At 32.3% G+C, this 17779-nt stretch overlaps 1 protein-coding gene across 2 annotated transcripts in view; it reads right to left on the reverse strand.

Annotated features, from left to right (window-relative positions):
* LOC105193623 (sodium channel protein 60E) overlaps positions 1-17779 on the reverse strand; it is a 226986-nt gene that overhangs the window by 59277 nt on the left and 149930 nt on the right. For both annotated transcript variants that reach the window (XM_039446819.1, XM_026139038.2), the window contains exon 3: positions 14398-14618. In XM_039446819.1, coding sequence (XP_039302753.1) covers positions 14398-14618 — 221 coding nt within the window. The remainder of the gene's footprint in view (positions 1-14397; positions 14619-17779) is intronic.

Raw genomic sequence — 17779 nt, forward strand, 5'->3', positions numbered from 1 at the left:
TCGCGCGGTACTTCGTACAGCATTCCCGACGTTCACGTCACAATCACAAAATACTTACTTTGTTATATTACGACGGAAAAATCAAAGCACCATCGTATGCGCGCAAATAAGCTACTTGGACGTTTCAATCGGTGGTCTTTCGTTAATTATTCAAAAACGGAGCCGGCGAGTTTAATATTGAACTATACAATACGACATTAATAAAGCGGAGTTAATAATTAATTGAAACGCGGTGGACCATTCAAAAATACAAGTACATGGCTCAGTTCATATTTCGTGAAAGTTACCGAGATGGGTCTCGCTTGTTTCTATTATTTTTTTATTATTTTTCTTCAAAGTAGTTCAAAAATAATGTCAAAAAGTAATGTTATTTTTCTAAATGTTTATTAAGTATAACCAAATCTAATATGACTTTACTACCTATTTAGAAAAGTAAAATTATTTTACATTGACCAAATACTCAACAGCACAAAAGCATTACCTATTCTGAATCGCAAAAATAGACAAAATTCAAGAGAGTGTAACTTCGTTAAAAATAATCGCAAAAAAGTTCAAAAAAGCATTTTAAAGCTTGAAATCTATAGTTTCGAGATTGATAATTCATTAAACGATTTACAGATTGTTTGCGAAGTTACGCGGATTCAACTAAGGATGCGTCAAATCTCCAAATTTTTTACAAACTTTGCAAAGCTCCACGTGAAATAAAAATTCCATGCAAATGCGGTTTACAGCATTCGAAAGTGCGAATTTTTATCTTTAATTTGCGTACTTGTTGAGCGTTGTACGATTTTTTTTTCACCGAGTTACTCACTGAAGTAAAAATGGCCTTTTTTACTTGAATGTTGAATAAGTCGATGAATAAAATATCGTACAATGCTCAGTCTTGGTAACTTTGTTCACATGTCTTCAAGGCTAACAAATATGCACGTGGAGAGTGAAGTTCTTGTTAATAATTAGTTTAAAGTGCGAAATAATATTCAGTATATGTACGACGCTTTCGAGAAATTTAGCTCATACACCGCCTAGGATTTTGTTACTCTTGTGTACAATACGATGTGTTTACACAAGGTCGCCGCGCTATCATTCTCATTCCGAAATTTGAGCAAACAGGTAGCGGTGCGAGCCGCTCCATGTGTTATCTCGCAAAGTATCAACTGAATCATGTACTTGCATTTTTAAATGATCCATCGCGTTTCAATTAATTATTAACTCCGCTTTTTTAATCACGTCGTATTGTATGGTTCCAGATTAAACCCGCCGGCTCCGTTTTTGAATTATTAACTGCTTAATAATGCTATATTCAGCAAAAAGAGGCAAGCGGATAAACGAAAAAATTTCTCGCGCCTTGGATAATTGTAGGCGCGATTGAATAAATGTACGCGGAGGAAAAGTGAGGTTATGATCCATTCTCTTAGCTGCACTACACTGTACTAGTGGTACTATAGTTGGTCTCACGTGGTCTCACGCTTTTCAAGATGGATGCGTAAAATTGTCCACGGCGGACTTGATTTAATAAAAAAAAAAAACAATTACTTGACTATTTAAGTAAATTTAATAAACAATAGCAAAAAATGCACGAAAAAACGTACTTTTGTTAGTTATAACAAGATTAAATGAATAAACTAAAAATACGGACTTATTGCCTTATTTTCTGAACGCCGAAATTGCAACAAAAATCATGATTTTACCTTTTCTTATTTTTTCAATTAACTACGTTTTTAAATGATATAACGTATGGTTATATATTAAAAAAATACCTTCAGCCTATCGTCGTGATATAATCTCTATTCATCGGGAAGATGCCAAACCACGAAGCGTGCATACAATTAGTCAGTGCGTACAATAACCTTACTTTCCCCTACATATATGATCGATAGTAAAATATTTTCTGTTATGTGTGTCGCATGCGTTCAATGACTAGGACGATTTTTTGGGACCAAGAGAATCTTGTTAGAGGAATAGGAAAATTCCCATCGTTGGCTACGCACGTCCGTGAATATTACGAATCATCTCTAGTTTTATTTTGATTCTCCGATATTGGAACACATGGGGAAAACGGCTTTTGCGGCTAAATCAATAAATCACGGTTAGTATGAATAGCCAGTGTACATTCGTACTTTTTCGATTTGCACGCGTGACATTCGAAATCGATATCGGACCATCGAGATAAATCGCGGCCTCTTTCATCGAACATATATACGATAGATGCGAAACGGAACGGTTTCGATAATATCTGGAATAATCTCCGTGCTGCGGTCCACGGAATCGCCAAGAGAGATGACATTCGCTGCGTATTCGAGTTCCCTGTTGAAGCGAACTTCGATTAAAGTTTGTCGTTCTCTATGTATATCACAGGTCAACTCGTCGTCTTCTCTATGGGAACTTAAATCCGCTTCCCCCTCGTGTTTGTCCTGAGGTCTTGGCCGCTTTATGTGTTTTGTTAAAGTAACCAGAGACGGACTGTCGCTTTACGGTCTGCCATTGTACCTTTTGATCTTTTTAATTTGGCTAGCTTTAGATCTCAAGCTGCCTTGGCGAAACCGCTGCTAATTTCTTTGTCTTCCGCTCTCTCTCTCTCTCTTTCTCTCTCTCCTTCTCTCTTCTCGCTTTGTTATTTCGCGTTGAAGTTTTGACGTGCTGCGTTCAAAGGCGTTTGACGTGCGCGTTGCGCTCGTATTGTCGTTTCGCCTTGTTTCGTATCGCGAGTTAATTTTCATTCATCGCTTTTATTCCACGCGAATAAATGTAGAACGACCAATATCTAAATGCACGATCTTCGACACCGTCAAAATGTATGATAATCTTGACGCAATGGCGAAGGAATTAAACAAAGAAAAGGATAATGAATCGGCATTTGAACGTGTATCGATATTCTTTTTTGATACAATGAAACTTGAACTTTTCGTTATACAAAATAGCACACGAATTTCACGGAAAAGTAATTTTATAATTTGTTATAATGTGTATTCTTTTACCTTTTTATTGTCGATTACATACACGAGCTTGATTTTGTCTCATCATATGTAAAATTATTTTTTGACAATTGTTTTATTGTCAAAATATGTCCATATAAAACTTGCAACGCATCAGAAAGTAGCGAATGCACTACAGCTTTTTTTTCTACAAGCATAAAGACCGCAAAAGAAAAATGAGAGAGAAATTTAATTCTTGGTATTTAAGACTCAATAAGAAACAAGAATATTTGAAACACGCGTGGCTAGGTCAATTATAGAAAGACAAGTTGTATACACTAGACTTTTATATTATAAGAGTAGCACAATCCTTTAATCTACGCGATACCGACTTCAACCGCGATGATGGGTCTAACAGGTCTCTCATCCAATGAACGTTCAGTGATTCTAGTTTCCATACTTTTCAACCAATAGAAAAATTAGCAGCATTAGGTCCAAAGGGCGATTGCGTGCGCTACTTTTATAATATAAAGTTCTAATATATGGTACACAACATCAACGCTCGAGACGAAGGCAATGCCCGAAGCTAAGGGGGTAACGTCTCGATTCGGTTTAAACTATTGTTATATATTCAGTTTCCTTTCGATAAATGATGACGCAAGCTAACGAAATTAAGACTTAAAATGCGAAATGTCACGCCATGTACATACATAGAGGAGAACAGGGTATTATAGCTACTCTCGACAAAACGGCCACCCCTATTATCTCCGTTATTAGGTGACGTATTCTAACAATTGCTTATGGAGTTATTCATTTAGTAGCCCGCCGTTTTTTAGTGATGCTAATATGCCGGTACTAATAACTGGCAATTGTTATAAGGCATTTTTAGTTTTGAGCACTTTTTCAAAGTACACTTTTAACTTTTAATTACACGTACTTCTTCATTATTCTTGAACTTGAATGTATTATCACACGAATGTACGTACACTCGAGTGTTTTTTTTTGTTATTTAACTTTTTGTTTGGCTGTACACATTTCGAGTTATACAAAGTTAAAACGATAACATGGAATTTTGTTAAGGGGGAAACATTACCACATTAGGAGGCTGTTTTTTTAGGCTTTTTTACTATCATTTTTTAGGCGGATAAAATAATTGGAATCTATTTAAACTTTCGTATTATTTTGTTCATATTTTCAATTACATGTGACATTTTTTTCAAGTTGTTTCCTATGAAAATGTCCAAGATACAAGTTGCCATCTATCATCAGGTCATTTGCGGGAAATGTGGAGGTCACAGTTTTGAAAAAAAAACGGCGAATGTTCTGGATTATTGACATGTTTTCTAACAACATGAACTAATTTGTAGAAGGATATCTTAATTAAAAGTGTGTTTTTTTTATTGCAAAACGATTCCAAAAATGGTGAAAATTGAAACTATTTTTCAAACACCTCCAGAACATTCAATTTTCAATATTTTCAGCTGCAAGTTAGTTTATGTTCTTAGAAAACATGTCAATAATCCAGAACATTCGCCGTTTTTCTTTCAGATCAAAACTGGGACCTCCACATTTCCCGCAAATGACCAACCTCTGATAGACGGCAGCTTGTATCTTGGACATTTCTATAGGAAACGACTTGAGAAAAATGCCAGATGTAGTTGAAAATATGAAAAATGATACTAAAGTCTAAATAAATTCCAATTATTTTATCCGCCTAAGAAAAATAGTAAAAAAAGCCTAAAAACAGCTTCCTAATGTGGTTTCCTCCCTTAATATGGTTTTTCAAGCAAAATTGTTTTATTAAAACATTTCTTCAATAAATGGATTGTTATTCTAGGGAGTGGTGTTCAGAAACATTAGAGACATCATTTTATGCTTGTTGTTTAATGTTGTTAAACAGGGATAAAATAATATTTCTAATAAAATTTTTAATGGTATTTCTAAAGTTTTTAAACACCGAAAAATTCTAAATCAGAAACATTTTAAATGATGGAAAATTAAAAATATATAATTTTGTAACGAGAGTACTGTTTCTTTTAAAGTAAACTAATTTTTAAAAATTATTTTTATGAATAACCATATTGCAATCACTTTTTTTCTTCTACCAATTATGCAGTGCATTAGATTTTTATAAATCAAGTACCTAAAGAATAAATATTTCATTACTTTGAATCTAAAATCTGTCAAACAACACTTTGACGAATGTAATCGTTCAAATTTCAATAGAAAATATTAATTATAAACAAAGTTATTCAATGAAATAAAAATGGGTTCCATGTTACCCTCTTCTGCTCTACAAATTAATTAATCGGCAAACCATATGAATTACCTGTATGACACGAAATCTAACGCACTAAGCCACTTGTCTGTTATACGAATTTAATGATAAATACGATTTGTTCCAAAGGATTAACCGATCGATTAGGCTAATCGGAGTTTTATTGAAGCGGCTCTTAAAACGATTTAAATTTTAAAGTTAAATGAAAGTAAAGTTTCGGGAAGGAAACGCGTTTTAACCGAGAAAGCGAGGTAACTTTCCAGAGACGTGTTTGAGAAACAATGATTCGACTTGGAGAAACGGTAACAAGCAGACGCGTTAGATTTTTTGTAATTCGGACAATAAACAGGCAGTTAAATCGTCGATAAACGTGCACTTTATTTTTACTGTCACCTGTCCAATGCAGCTGACACACCACAAAGCCAAAACAACCGACACGTACATTTTCGATTTAAAAATAAAAATAACGCATTTTATTCAACTCCGAAATCGAATATTTATCCAAACATCTGGATAAAATAATTTTCAAAAAATTACTTTTACAGAGAAGGAATTGATTTGACCTTTGTTATTTGGATTTTATTAGTTACATCAGGTCTTGGTTTTGAACATTTTTATTTTAAATTTGTAAAGAACAAACCTGTGAAAATAAATCTCACTTAAATACAACAACGTTTAGTAGAGAAGACTAGACGGGGCTATTTGGAAGATTGGATTATTCGAAAACAATGGAAATATCTTTGTATGGGTACATGTCAAAAATTTACTTTAAATACTTTTAAACGCGTTTTAATGTAACGACACTGCTAACAAGGTTTCATTGCCGACGACGTCGCATTGAAGTCGTGGCAGTGAAAAATGTGTTTTGCGACAGTCGAAGTAATTTCTGAAGACAGCATTTCTTCGAAATTCAAATAAGAAAATTAAGATTTTTTTTAAAGGCCTTGAATACATCGTGTCAGTTGAATGTATTTGAAACAATCTGTGTCTCCTTTTTGCTATGTGATGTCTATTTTTATTGACCATACGCAATAATGCGCAGAGTTGACGCCAGAGCTATTCGAAACATCGAGTCGTCGTTCGGACGTTTTTTTTTTCTTTTACATTCGCGTTCTATGTACCAAAATACACTATTTAATACTAAGATGCAATTACGCGAAGTACGAAACAATAAAATTTTTTATTGTATGCAATTTTTTTTAATGACACTATATATCTTTCTCGTAATAAAGTAAAGTCTCAAAAATAGTTTTTTTTTTTTTACATTCTTTGATCTTAAAACGCAAATTTCCGAACAATCCTGGACTTGTTTTGAATTTCCCCGAGCTCGAGGCTATTCGAAACGCTTTGCACTGGTCAATAATTTCATATGTACAATGGTTTAAAACAAGTACAATTCCGTATTCTATCTATAACGGCAATATGAAGAGAGTAAGGTTCAACCTTTTAAACCGTCCAATGTATTTTTCTTTTTTTTTTTTTTTAAATGAATTCAGGACTTAGTGACGCAAAAGGTGAAAAAGCGTTCCAAATATCCCCGGTCTCCCCCATATTAAATTTTAAATTTTAATAAAGAATAGAGTGGCAAATAAGAGTCACGCGCCGTAGGTGGTGAGCATCTATTAATATTAAAATTACATTACATACGCAAATTCAATGTCCGGATGTTACGACACCGTTTCGAATCATTTTCAACGGAATCGCAAATATTCGTATAATTTATAAATCCCATGGCGAGGACTAAAGTGGTCGACCAGGTGCGTGCCTTTTGTAGCTGTAGGTGATGAGCACATTTGTTAATATTAAAATCACATTACATACACAAGTTCAGTGTCCGGACATTGCGACTCTATTTCGTCATTTTCAACGAAATCGCAAATATTCCTACATAATTTCGTAGCGACGGCCAAAAGGTCAAGGTGCGCGTTTTTCGTAGCGATTGTTTGATCGAATGATGTAATTTGGTCCGTAATTATCCTATAAATGACACTCGGAATATAGCCGTTACGTTGACTTTCAAAATAAAAGAACTCGCTATCTTGATTTTTGTGGAAGATATATTTATTTGTTTTTTTTCCATGTTTATTCTATTTTACGAGCATTTGAACGAAGTTCGAAGGTCGAAACTCACAAAGATGTTGATTCTTTATGGAAAGATTTACATCTTTATCTTTCAAGTTGAGTCTATAGAAAGAAGTGACTATCTTTATTTTTAGTAGAAGATGTAAATTTTAATCGTGGCATAGGGAAGAGGAATGGGGGGGGTAAGATGATGACCTTAAAGTTGCTGATTTTTGCTCATTTCTGTGATAATGTAAAAATAATAATCTACTTCTTTTCAGATTCACTAAAACCTTGTTTATCATCAGTAAAAATTACAAGTTGTCAAATAAACTAGAATTCCTTTTAATTTAAATCTGTTTGTGACACGTCAATATTGTCATCTCGCCCCCATGTATGCGGGTAAGATGACTTTTAACCCGTAAAGGCATCCAAAAGGTCCCACGCTAACTCTAAGGGTACACAGACCATTCAAAATCGAAACTAATTTTTGTTTGAAAGTTTACTATCTTGAGAATACAGCCTTAAATTTTTGTTAAATTATCTGAGAAATTAAAAATTTTATAAATATTTTGGTAAAAAGAAAGTCAAGTTTTGATTAATGATTAATAATTCGTCATCTTACTCCTCTTTCCCCCCACATGTCCCTCCAGGCACGAAAGGAGATTAAAACGAGAATTAATACGAGATTCGAAGCTTCTACGATTTGAGACGAGCATTTCCGTGAGCACTTCAACGGTAAGAATTCTTCTAGAGGGGAATGTCGACGGGGGAATGTGAACGAGATAAATAACTTTTCCCTCATAAATTCGATCATATCCATAAATTCCTCTGGTTGATAAATCAAAGATAAAAATCGAATTGGGCTCGTGCAACCCTCGCTCTCGTTTCGTCGTGCACACTGGGCCGTAAACTGCCCGTCGACGCGCATTCCACATCGCACACGTCGAAATCCATCATCGTTGGTCATTGCGAAATGTACTTGGCCGTGACACACAATCGATCAGGGAGCTCTGTCCAAGCGAAAGTTCGGTAATCCTCTTTAACGCGCCGTCGCAAATTTACGAACGCATTTCCACCGTATCGAGCGCCGCTGAATATTGCAAGGGATTGCGAGAGAAACAATTACGTAACGAATGCGAGCGGAACCGACACGACGTTCCTGCTGAATGTCCTCATGCATATATTAATACGCAATCATACACGACCGCAAAAAGAGCCGTATGTGCCGCCGAACGGTGCAGTTATGTATGCGGAGCATTGCAATGAATTCCGATGTGGAATATTGTAATTTCGATCAAGCTATTAATACAGTATACAACGTTGTAAAGGTAATAATAACAAAGCCTGTCAAGAAACGCATGTATAAATATCTAGATAATAAACGTACCGCTACGAGTATTACGAGTCCCTTTTCCCTTTCCTTTCGCGGTTGTCATTCAGTTCTTCTCATGAATGGATTAACGCGATAAATCGCGATGCGTTACGCGGCGCGAAAAGCAAGCGATTTTTAGTTACTCGGAGCCGATCGTTTATGCTCATTTCGGTGAAAGCTATGTGAACGCGGGCTTGATTTAAAGTCAGAATTAATACGAGAAGTGGTTCGATTTATCCGTAGTTGATTAATGCGTGTCTACCGATATCGATTGCATGTATTTAATCGTCTGCGGCGTAAACCGCAATGCTTAATATTTTGTCGAGTTTGTGATCAATATGCATCAACACGTTCGCGCTCAGTTGCTTCGTCCACAATATCCATAAATGCATATTTTATCTTGGAGAAAAAAAAGGGAATAATCGCTTGTTATTTCCTTTTAATTATATAATGAAATAATCGTGGAAACTGTTAAAGAGAATGCTATAGTGACGGGAATTACAGACACATTACAGTGTTCATTAATTTTTGAATTGGCTCCACAGATCACCAAATCCTTTTGCAGAATAAAAGTACGCATCAAAACAAAGTGCGGGCTGGCAAATTTTACGAGAAGATCGAACAAAAAGTTAAAAATTTATTTATTTTCGGCTCGTGAATCTGCCAATCGAGGTTAACTTTTGTCATTTACTAACGTTCTGTAGCTCGTATGTATGAAATGAGACCAGGCCGCACTTCAGAAAACTCTAACGAACAACACTGGATGTGTGTCATTCCAGTCAAAAGCCTAACAAAAAGGTTCAATGCGTAAACAGCTGTACGTGTACAAATTTCGCTTAGCGCACGTAAACAATGGCAAGCTGAGCAGTGACTGTAGTTGATAGGTCTTTTCGCAGATGGCGAAATAATCGAGAAACAAAGACAGATCTATGCGTTGGGCAAAGAGCGATAGCCTGGTCTCCCTCGAAAAATAATCTGCAATGCCGACGTCGAGGAAGTTCTTCGATCACTATAGCATTCTCTTAAAGAGCCAAGTTTTTCAAGATTAATTGTTTAGATTGTGGGATAGATTTGTTCTGTCAAATTGCAGGAGAAATTTATTTCAGGAAAAAGAAAAATAAGTGGACACGGTTGTGTCCATTTAGTTTTCTTTTGCAGATTCTTTTTTTTTTTAATAAATTTCGTTGATTGAAAAAGGTGGGCTTGAACGTTTCGAGTCTCTTGAAACGTTTTACCACGATTTTGTAACTTTTAAGAAAATCTGCTATTTGTTGGTCTAATTTTCCTACAGCATGCCTTTTTCTAACGAATGAAAATAAATCATTAGAACAATATTGTTATAAAATGGTAATGACATAAGTAACACGAAAACATGAGTTTTACGTTTACATTGTTAAGATTTCGCAATAACATGTTTCTATTTTTAATTTAATCATTAGGGCGCGGATGTTCGTGCATGATTCCGTGTCGCGCGTGAAGAACCGCTGCGGCCTACTTAATGCGGCCTACTTCATGTGAACATAAACATAAACAAAACAGGAACAAATTTTCTGCATTAATCTAGAGGCGCGGTCGCGACTCGCGCCTGTGTAGGAGAAGCGAGTCGCAGACCGACCCTCTTTTACGCGAGTCAGCGAGTTCCAAGCATGCGAGATTATCAGATCTCAGTAACGGTTGAACCGATCAAGTTCTGAGTAGTCTCAAACGATAGCTTGGCCCCGACTTGTATAATAAAAGGGTTTTTATTTTTCCTCCCCGTGCCCTACGAACGGAGATATCGCAACGCAAAGTCCAAATCTCAATTTTTACATTTAAGAAACGTCATCGTCGCCAAGATTTTCTTGTCCAGTACATATTTTCGACACAGAGAGGCGTTCGCTATTATATTATATTAGCTATATTCAATCAATCATGTCATGCACCTTCATTTAACCTGAATAGTAGTTGTCACCTAACGCAACTGACCATTCCGTCACGGCAATTCCGGTGCGAACAATCCTTTAATCCGTTTTCCGCCCGGTTAAGAATAATCAGTACAAAATTACCGTTTTAAAAAAAAAGGTAAGAAAAGGCACTAAGTGCATGTGCGCGCACCTAAAAACCATTTTTTTTCTGCAACTGGTACTATCTCTGTGTTAATTGAAAAACTTACTATGCCAGCCCATGTCGTAATATCTTGAACTTTAATATATCTTTGTGAATTACAATATTACATTTTATTCCATTTTTTTTTCTTACAATTTTGCCAAGTTGAAATCATGTCTTTTATTACAAAAAAATACAAATTGCTTGACACTGCAAAACGCATGATATCAGTATAAAATTACCTTTTCAAAAAAAAGGTAAAGAAAAGCACCAAGTATGCGTGTGCGTGCACTTTATCTTTATTTTTTTTCTAAACCCAAGTGATATTATTTTTGTATTTTAACAGAAATAATTTTTTATGCTAATTTAATTTTACAAAATCCAAGTAGTACTACTTCGTACTTTATATTTTCAATGAAAAATTTTCCTACTCTAACCCAATTGGTATGTATTCGATTCGCTAAAACCTAAGTAACAGTGTAAATCGTGTCTTATTACAGAAAAAAAAAGAAATTACATATTGCTTAACAATACAAAACGCGTGATACAAAATTACCTTTTCAAAAAAAAAAAAAGGTAAAAAAAAGTGTGTTGCGCGCAACTTATTTTGAAATTGTGTAATTTAATAAAAATGATATACGTTTATTAAAAAAAAAAAAATATGTGAAATCTTTTAAAATGCACCTATTATAAAGAGAATATACTTTTTCTACAAAATTAATGTAGTCGTTTGTAATTTCGTATTTGTAATTTCTTTGAAAAACATTCCTATTCTAACCCAACTGGTAGTATCTTCAATTTTTATACAAAACCCACGTGGTACTATCTTTGTATTGTTATTGAAAAATCTTCGTATTTTAAAAATTCAAGTGATAGCATCTTTAATTCTCATTGAAAAATTTTATTCTAACCCAAGTAGTATTTCCTTAAATATTGTGTAATTTAATTCAACCTAAATGTATTTTTCCAAAAAATCTTTTAAACAATCAAAGTACTATTTTTGTATTTTTATTGAAAAACCTTTCAATTTTAACCCAAGTGGTTGTATTTAATTTTAATAAGTTTCAATGGAATATTTAACATGTAATTTAAAAGATTAAAGAGGAAACGATACAAAATGAGAAAATTTTATTAAAATAAAAAATTTTTGATGTACAAAAACATGGCGCTGCTAGATAGGAAAAGCAATGAGAAGAATTGAATAATTTCTGTACAAAACCTAATTGCTACTATCTCTGTATTGTCATTGAAAATCTTCCAAACCAAGTGGTATTTAATTGAAAATAAATAATATATTAAAATTTTGTAATTTAATTTAACCTAAATAATTTATATTTTAACAGAATTTTTATTTTTTTAAATAAAATTCAAGTGGTACCTTAAGTTTAACTTACAATAAGAATTACTTAAATGTTAAGTAATTAAACCTAAAGAAACTAAAACTTATTTCGCAAATTTCTTTTATAACGCATATCTTACGAGTGTTACATTTATTGCGTTCTTTCTTATGTCTTTTCTGCTTTTTCTATCTAGCAGCGCCATGTTTTTGTACATCAAAAATTTTTAATTTTAATAAAATTTTCTCATTTTGTACCGTTTCCTCTTTAATCTTTTAAATTACATGTTAAATATTCCATTGAAACTTATTAAAATTAAATACAACCACTTGGGTTAAAATTGAAAGGTTTTTCAATAAAAATACAAAAATAGTACTTTGATTGTTTAAAAGATTTTTTGGAAAAATACATTTAGGTTGAATTAAATTACACAATATTTAAGGAAATACTACTTGGGTTAGAATAAAATTTTTCAATGAGAATTAAAGATGCTATCACTTGAATTTTTAAAATACGAAGATTTTTCAATAACAATACAGAGATAGTACCACGTGGGTTTTGTATAAAAATTGAAGATACTACCAGTTGGGTTAGAATAGGAATGTTTTTCAAAGAAATTACAAATACAAAATTACAAACGACTACTTTAATTTTGTAGAAAAAGTATATTCTCTTTATAATAGGTGCATTTTAAAAGATTTCACATATTTTTTTTTTAATAAACGTATATCATTTTTATTAAATTACACAATTTCAAAATAAGTTGCGCGCAACACACATAGGCGCTTTTTTTACCTTTTTTTTTTGAAAAGGTAATTTTGTACTGATTCTATATAAACTTGGAAAAATATTTATAAATAAAACACTTTTATTTGATAATCTGTGTTGTAAATGTTCCGTTATTTATATTAATTGAATTATAAGAAACTATGATATTTTAATTTAATGCAAATAATGCTTCTCACAATTAACTTTTAATATATGTAACTTAATCTCCGCGCAACTTTTGACTAAATGTCAGTTAGTTTTTCATTCATGTAATTTTTAACGTAACTAAATTAACTTTTTAAGTTAATTTAATTGTGACCAATTTTAAGTTAATTTAATTATAACAAAAGATATTAACTTACCCAATTCTGATTCCGTACTTTTTATTGCAACTTTTTATTTTCAAAGTTACCTGATGTCTGTTGCATAATAGTCGACTTTACGTCGATTTGTTATATGACGTATGAGCTATAATAACACTAGTAAACAACTTTTTTTATTTTCTACACTATATTTAACTTAGGGTAAAGTCGGTATATACGCCGCAGCTATCAAAAATATAATTTATCAAGTATTATTTACTATGTTTAAGGAAAATAAATTAGGCCATAAAAACTTCATACTGTTTACTATTATAAAAAAAATTTTAAATATGAAATATTTCTTTTCTTATACTTGAAAAAGAAACTTAAAAAAACTCTTACATTTTTGTCATATAAAAAAAGTGGCGGGATTTACGACTACTCATGTGTAAGATACACGGCGCATCGAAATTTACAAATAATATTTTCAGATATGATATAAAATAACATAATGACTTACAAAATGTGTTTACAAAGTTTATTAGGGAATAAGAACAGTAAATATGTATACAAAGTAATAATAATGCAATATTAAAGAAATTAATATGCACAGACATCAACAGAGTGCGCATTGTGTTCTCAACATAGTGCTCAACATAGGGTAAGTGCTGCTTTCCAATCACGCAGTGTCTGTATTACGGCATAAATCCCGCTCGCTGAAAAGGCCGTACATCCTAAACAAGTGGAATATACAAGATATCAAACTAAATAAAGAATACAAGAGGTGTGCACTTGAATCTTGCTTGTATTTCATCTTCGAGATTACGTGAAAACACATTTCTTCAAAATGCCGAAATTTTTTCACGAAAAATTGGCAATGTCAATTGAAATTAACGAAAATGTTTACGATGTAGTCACAGAATCGGATTCAATTTATTAGCAGATTCTGGTTTTATTAAATTAGCAAGCATCTTGGGAAAAAAGTTAATAAATTAAAGTTTATATATGTATATACGTATATATTTATTTGAAAGAAGCTACTTATTTGACACTTTACAATAACACATTATTGTAAGTTGGCGCTATCTTCTCTTGTTTATTTACTATTTTCTTAAGAGTGTAAAACAGAAAATAGTAAGACCGAAACATACAGTAAACATTTCACGGAGTTCTCTCGTTGCGACTTCCTAATCGAAGCGAGGAACTCTGGTACATCTATTCACGGCCGAATCACAAACGCGGCATAGAAATACGTGGTCTCAGATTCGCTATATGTTACCTGGCATAATGGATACAGTCTTAAATGCTCTCAACACTCTGAACGTCCTGAGGCCGGCCAGATTCCCGCCTTGCATCCCGATAGTGGCGTATCCGCTGGTAATCACCACGAAGTCCAACCAATTCCATGGATTCCGTAGATAAGTGTACTTGCATAGTATAAATCCCTTCGCGACTGATTTTATCACCATTTCCGCCGTGTATATGGCTAGGAAGATATATCTGTAACATGAGAAACATCGAGCATCAGATCAACTATCCGCTACCGTTCGTTATCAGAACCCGACATGTTTACGAGAAAGTCAAAATGTTATGTAGAACATATCCGAACTACCACAGTTTCCTGTAACTTGTTTCAACAAATTTATTCCGTAACGAGAAGTTATCTTTCCTTGCAGTTTTATGATTTCCGAAAAATATAAGTGATCATTTTTATAGTATTTAGATCGTTTCAAATTATATATTGGATATAAAACTGTTACATTCTGTAATTCTGTAAAACATATCGTTCATTTGCTACAACATGATTCAAAAAACGGTTTTCCAGAAAATGAATTTGAATCATTACAATTTTGTAACATTATTTTTAAATGCAATTTTGGTGTAATAGTAATAACTGATTGCAGAAAAATAAAAGTATTATAACTCTTCGGTCAGCGTATTAAATTCTCGTCAAAATTCTTTTTTTTTTTGTAAACAACTTGCAAATAAAAATTTTTTAATGAGCAGGATTGGGTAAGCCAACATTCTTTTTTAATTAAATTTAGTCAGTGACGTAAAATTAATTTAGTTGCGCTAAAAATTAATTAAAATGAAGAAAAAAACTAAGTTAAAAGTTACATAAGTTTAAATTAAGTTGAGAAAAATTTAATTTTTAAAAGCATTGCTTATATTAAGTCAGAAAGTCATTATTTAAAATTAAATTATTTAAAACAATTGTAAAATATGAATCTTATAATACGAATTATCAAATAAACTTAATATTTTATTTATAAATTAAGTTTATGAAATAGCAAAGAAATATTACTTTTTATGTGGGAATCTACTTTTTTCTTTTAGAATTATTTTGTTTTTATAGGTAATTGTATAATTTAAATGAAAAGTCAATAAGTTAATGCATTTTAAAAATAACTGGTTGAAGTTAAAAATTAAATTATATAAAATTAACTAAGTTAAATAAAAAATTATTAACTTTTTAACTAGTTATTACTCAATCGGGCGAATGAGTAATATGTGCGATTCTTTTTCAATAATAAAATAATAATTAGACAATAATAATTAGAATAAATAACAAGACATTTAGTTAGAATAAATAATAAAACATTTAGAAAAACATAAATATTATAATAATTTGGAATTTTTTATTACAATTATCGTGTTAATAAATTTAACGTTTTTTTACATTATAAATTTATATACCACATCTTTATTGGTTTTTTTTTTAAGTTTTATGACTTTATATTATAATAATTACATACGCGCACACGCACACCCGTACGCGCGCGTACAGTGCGGTGCAATGATTCGAAGAGCCTAGCCGATGGCTGACTTATCGACGTCACAGTCTAACATTATATAATATATACTAGACTGTGGCGTCGGTCAGTCAGCCATCTACTAGGCTCTTCGAATTATTGCACCGTATTGTACATACACACAATACACTTCCAAGGATTAATTAATTAATCTATAACAAAAAAAAACAATGTAGCGAAAAAATTTGACAAAAAATAATGCCAAATTTGGCCCATTTTCTGGACCTCGAATTTCAAGCTTTTTTTTACGCCAAATAGTATTATAGAATGGAACATTAATCCCAGAGCAATTTTAAGATGAGCATAAGCGCGGTTCCGGAGGTATAGTATAAAGGGTTGAAAGTGATGATTTCCAGTCAGAGTAATATTGCATAAGAAAAATACGTGGCTGAAGTTCATGTAATATGGAGGATATATTCTATCGTATGGATTCATTGTTTAGAGAATGAACGATCTACTAAGTATTCACCGCTATTTCATTTATGGAGGGAAGGGAGTGTGCTTCACGAAGCCTGAAAGATAGAGTCTCGTTACATGATATATTCATGAGTACTATTGTACTTGTCAAAGTGGTGCTCGGACTGCAGGTTGTTGCAGTTCTGTAATGACAATTGTATGGTTCCTTGGATTTGCTCAATATCATGGGATACAAATACCCAATCCTGAAATATGCAATGTATCTATCACGATTCACAAAATAACCCTGCATAGTGAGGCAAGGGGACTCACATTTAAAAAACACCTCAATCTGTGAGAGGCAAGGAAACTTATATTAAAAAAGCACCCCAATCTGTGAGAGGCAAGGAAACTCTCAGTAGAAAAGCATCTCGATCCGTGAAAGGCGGTCACGGGTCACTTTAACTCCATCTATCACGAGGAGTTTTCATACTAGACGAAAACTAAGGTCACATTTCAATCCATGGGATAAAAATCCATACGAAACAATGTTTCATTTCTTTATATATATATTTTAATAGAATTTTAGATAGATAGAAATAGATTTTTTTAACGCTTTGGTGAGTTAAGAATGATCATTTTTGACACTTTTCTAAGAAATCTGATAAATAAAAGTTTATGATTGCCTACTTTAAAAAAAAAAAAAACATTTATGTTCTAGGGTTTTTACGAGACAAGAGAAAAATCAGTATTTATCTCAAGAAATTCATCAAAATAATTAAATCTCAGCGGACAAAGGTGAGCGTACCGTCGCAAAGGATTAAATTAAACTTGTTAGCAGTTTAATGACGTAAAATAATTAATGTGAATTATTAATACGATTAATTTCGTTACGACTTAATATAAATATACCATTTCGTTGATTTATATATAATTTTATTTAAAGTGTAAATGTTTTTGTTTTATGAGTTATTATTGTCTTATGAGTTATTTGTCATATATTATATTTAAATATATTAAATAAATCATGTATTTGATTTACAGGTATGTAGAAATTATTTCATACTGATTACACATTTGTTCGATACGTTTGAAATGTACAATTATTAATATATTTATCTGATAAACATCGTTTGAACTTATAAAACCTTTACTTATAGTAATACAAGCCAATATGTTTAAAATATATAATTTGTGTACAAGATTTTATAAATGTATGCCTCCCCCTTAAAAAAAAATACAACTTTTTTGAATTTTGTATTATATTCTAGATACATCAGTCTTCAATAGGGAAAGTGATAAGTTGAATTCAAAAAGAAAAGAATAAATAAGTAGAAAAGACAAAAAGATTAAAAACGGAAAAAATAACACACATCAAAATAGTCTTTAGATCTATTTCTATATACAACAAAATTCATACTAACATTATTTGTAGAGAATTTGAAGCAAGCA

The sequence above is a fragment of the Solenopsis invicta genome, chromosome 3 (genome assembly GCF_016802725.1).
Source record: "Solenopsis invicta isolate M01_SB chromosome 3, UNIL_Sinv_3.0, whole genome shotgun sequence".
NCBI lineage: Eukaryota > Metazoa > Arthropoda > Insecta > Hymenoptera > Formicidae > Solenopsis > Solenopsis invicta.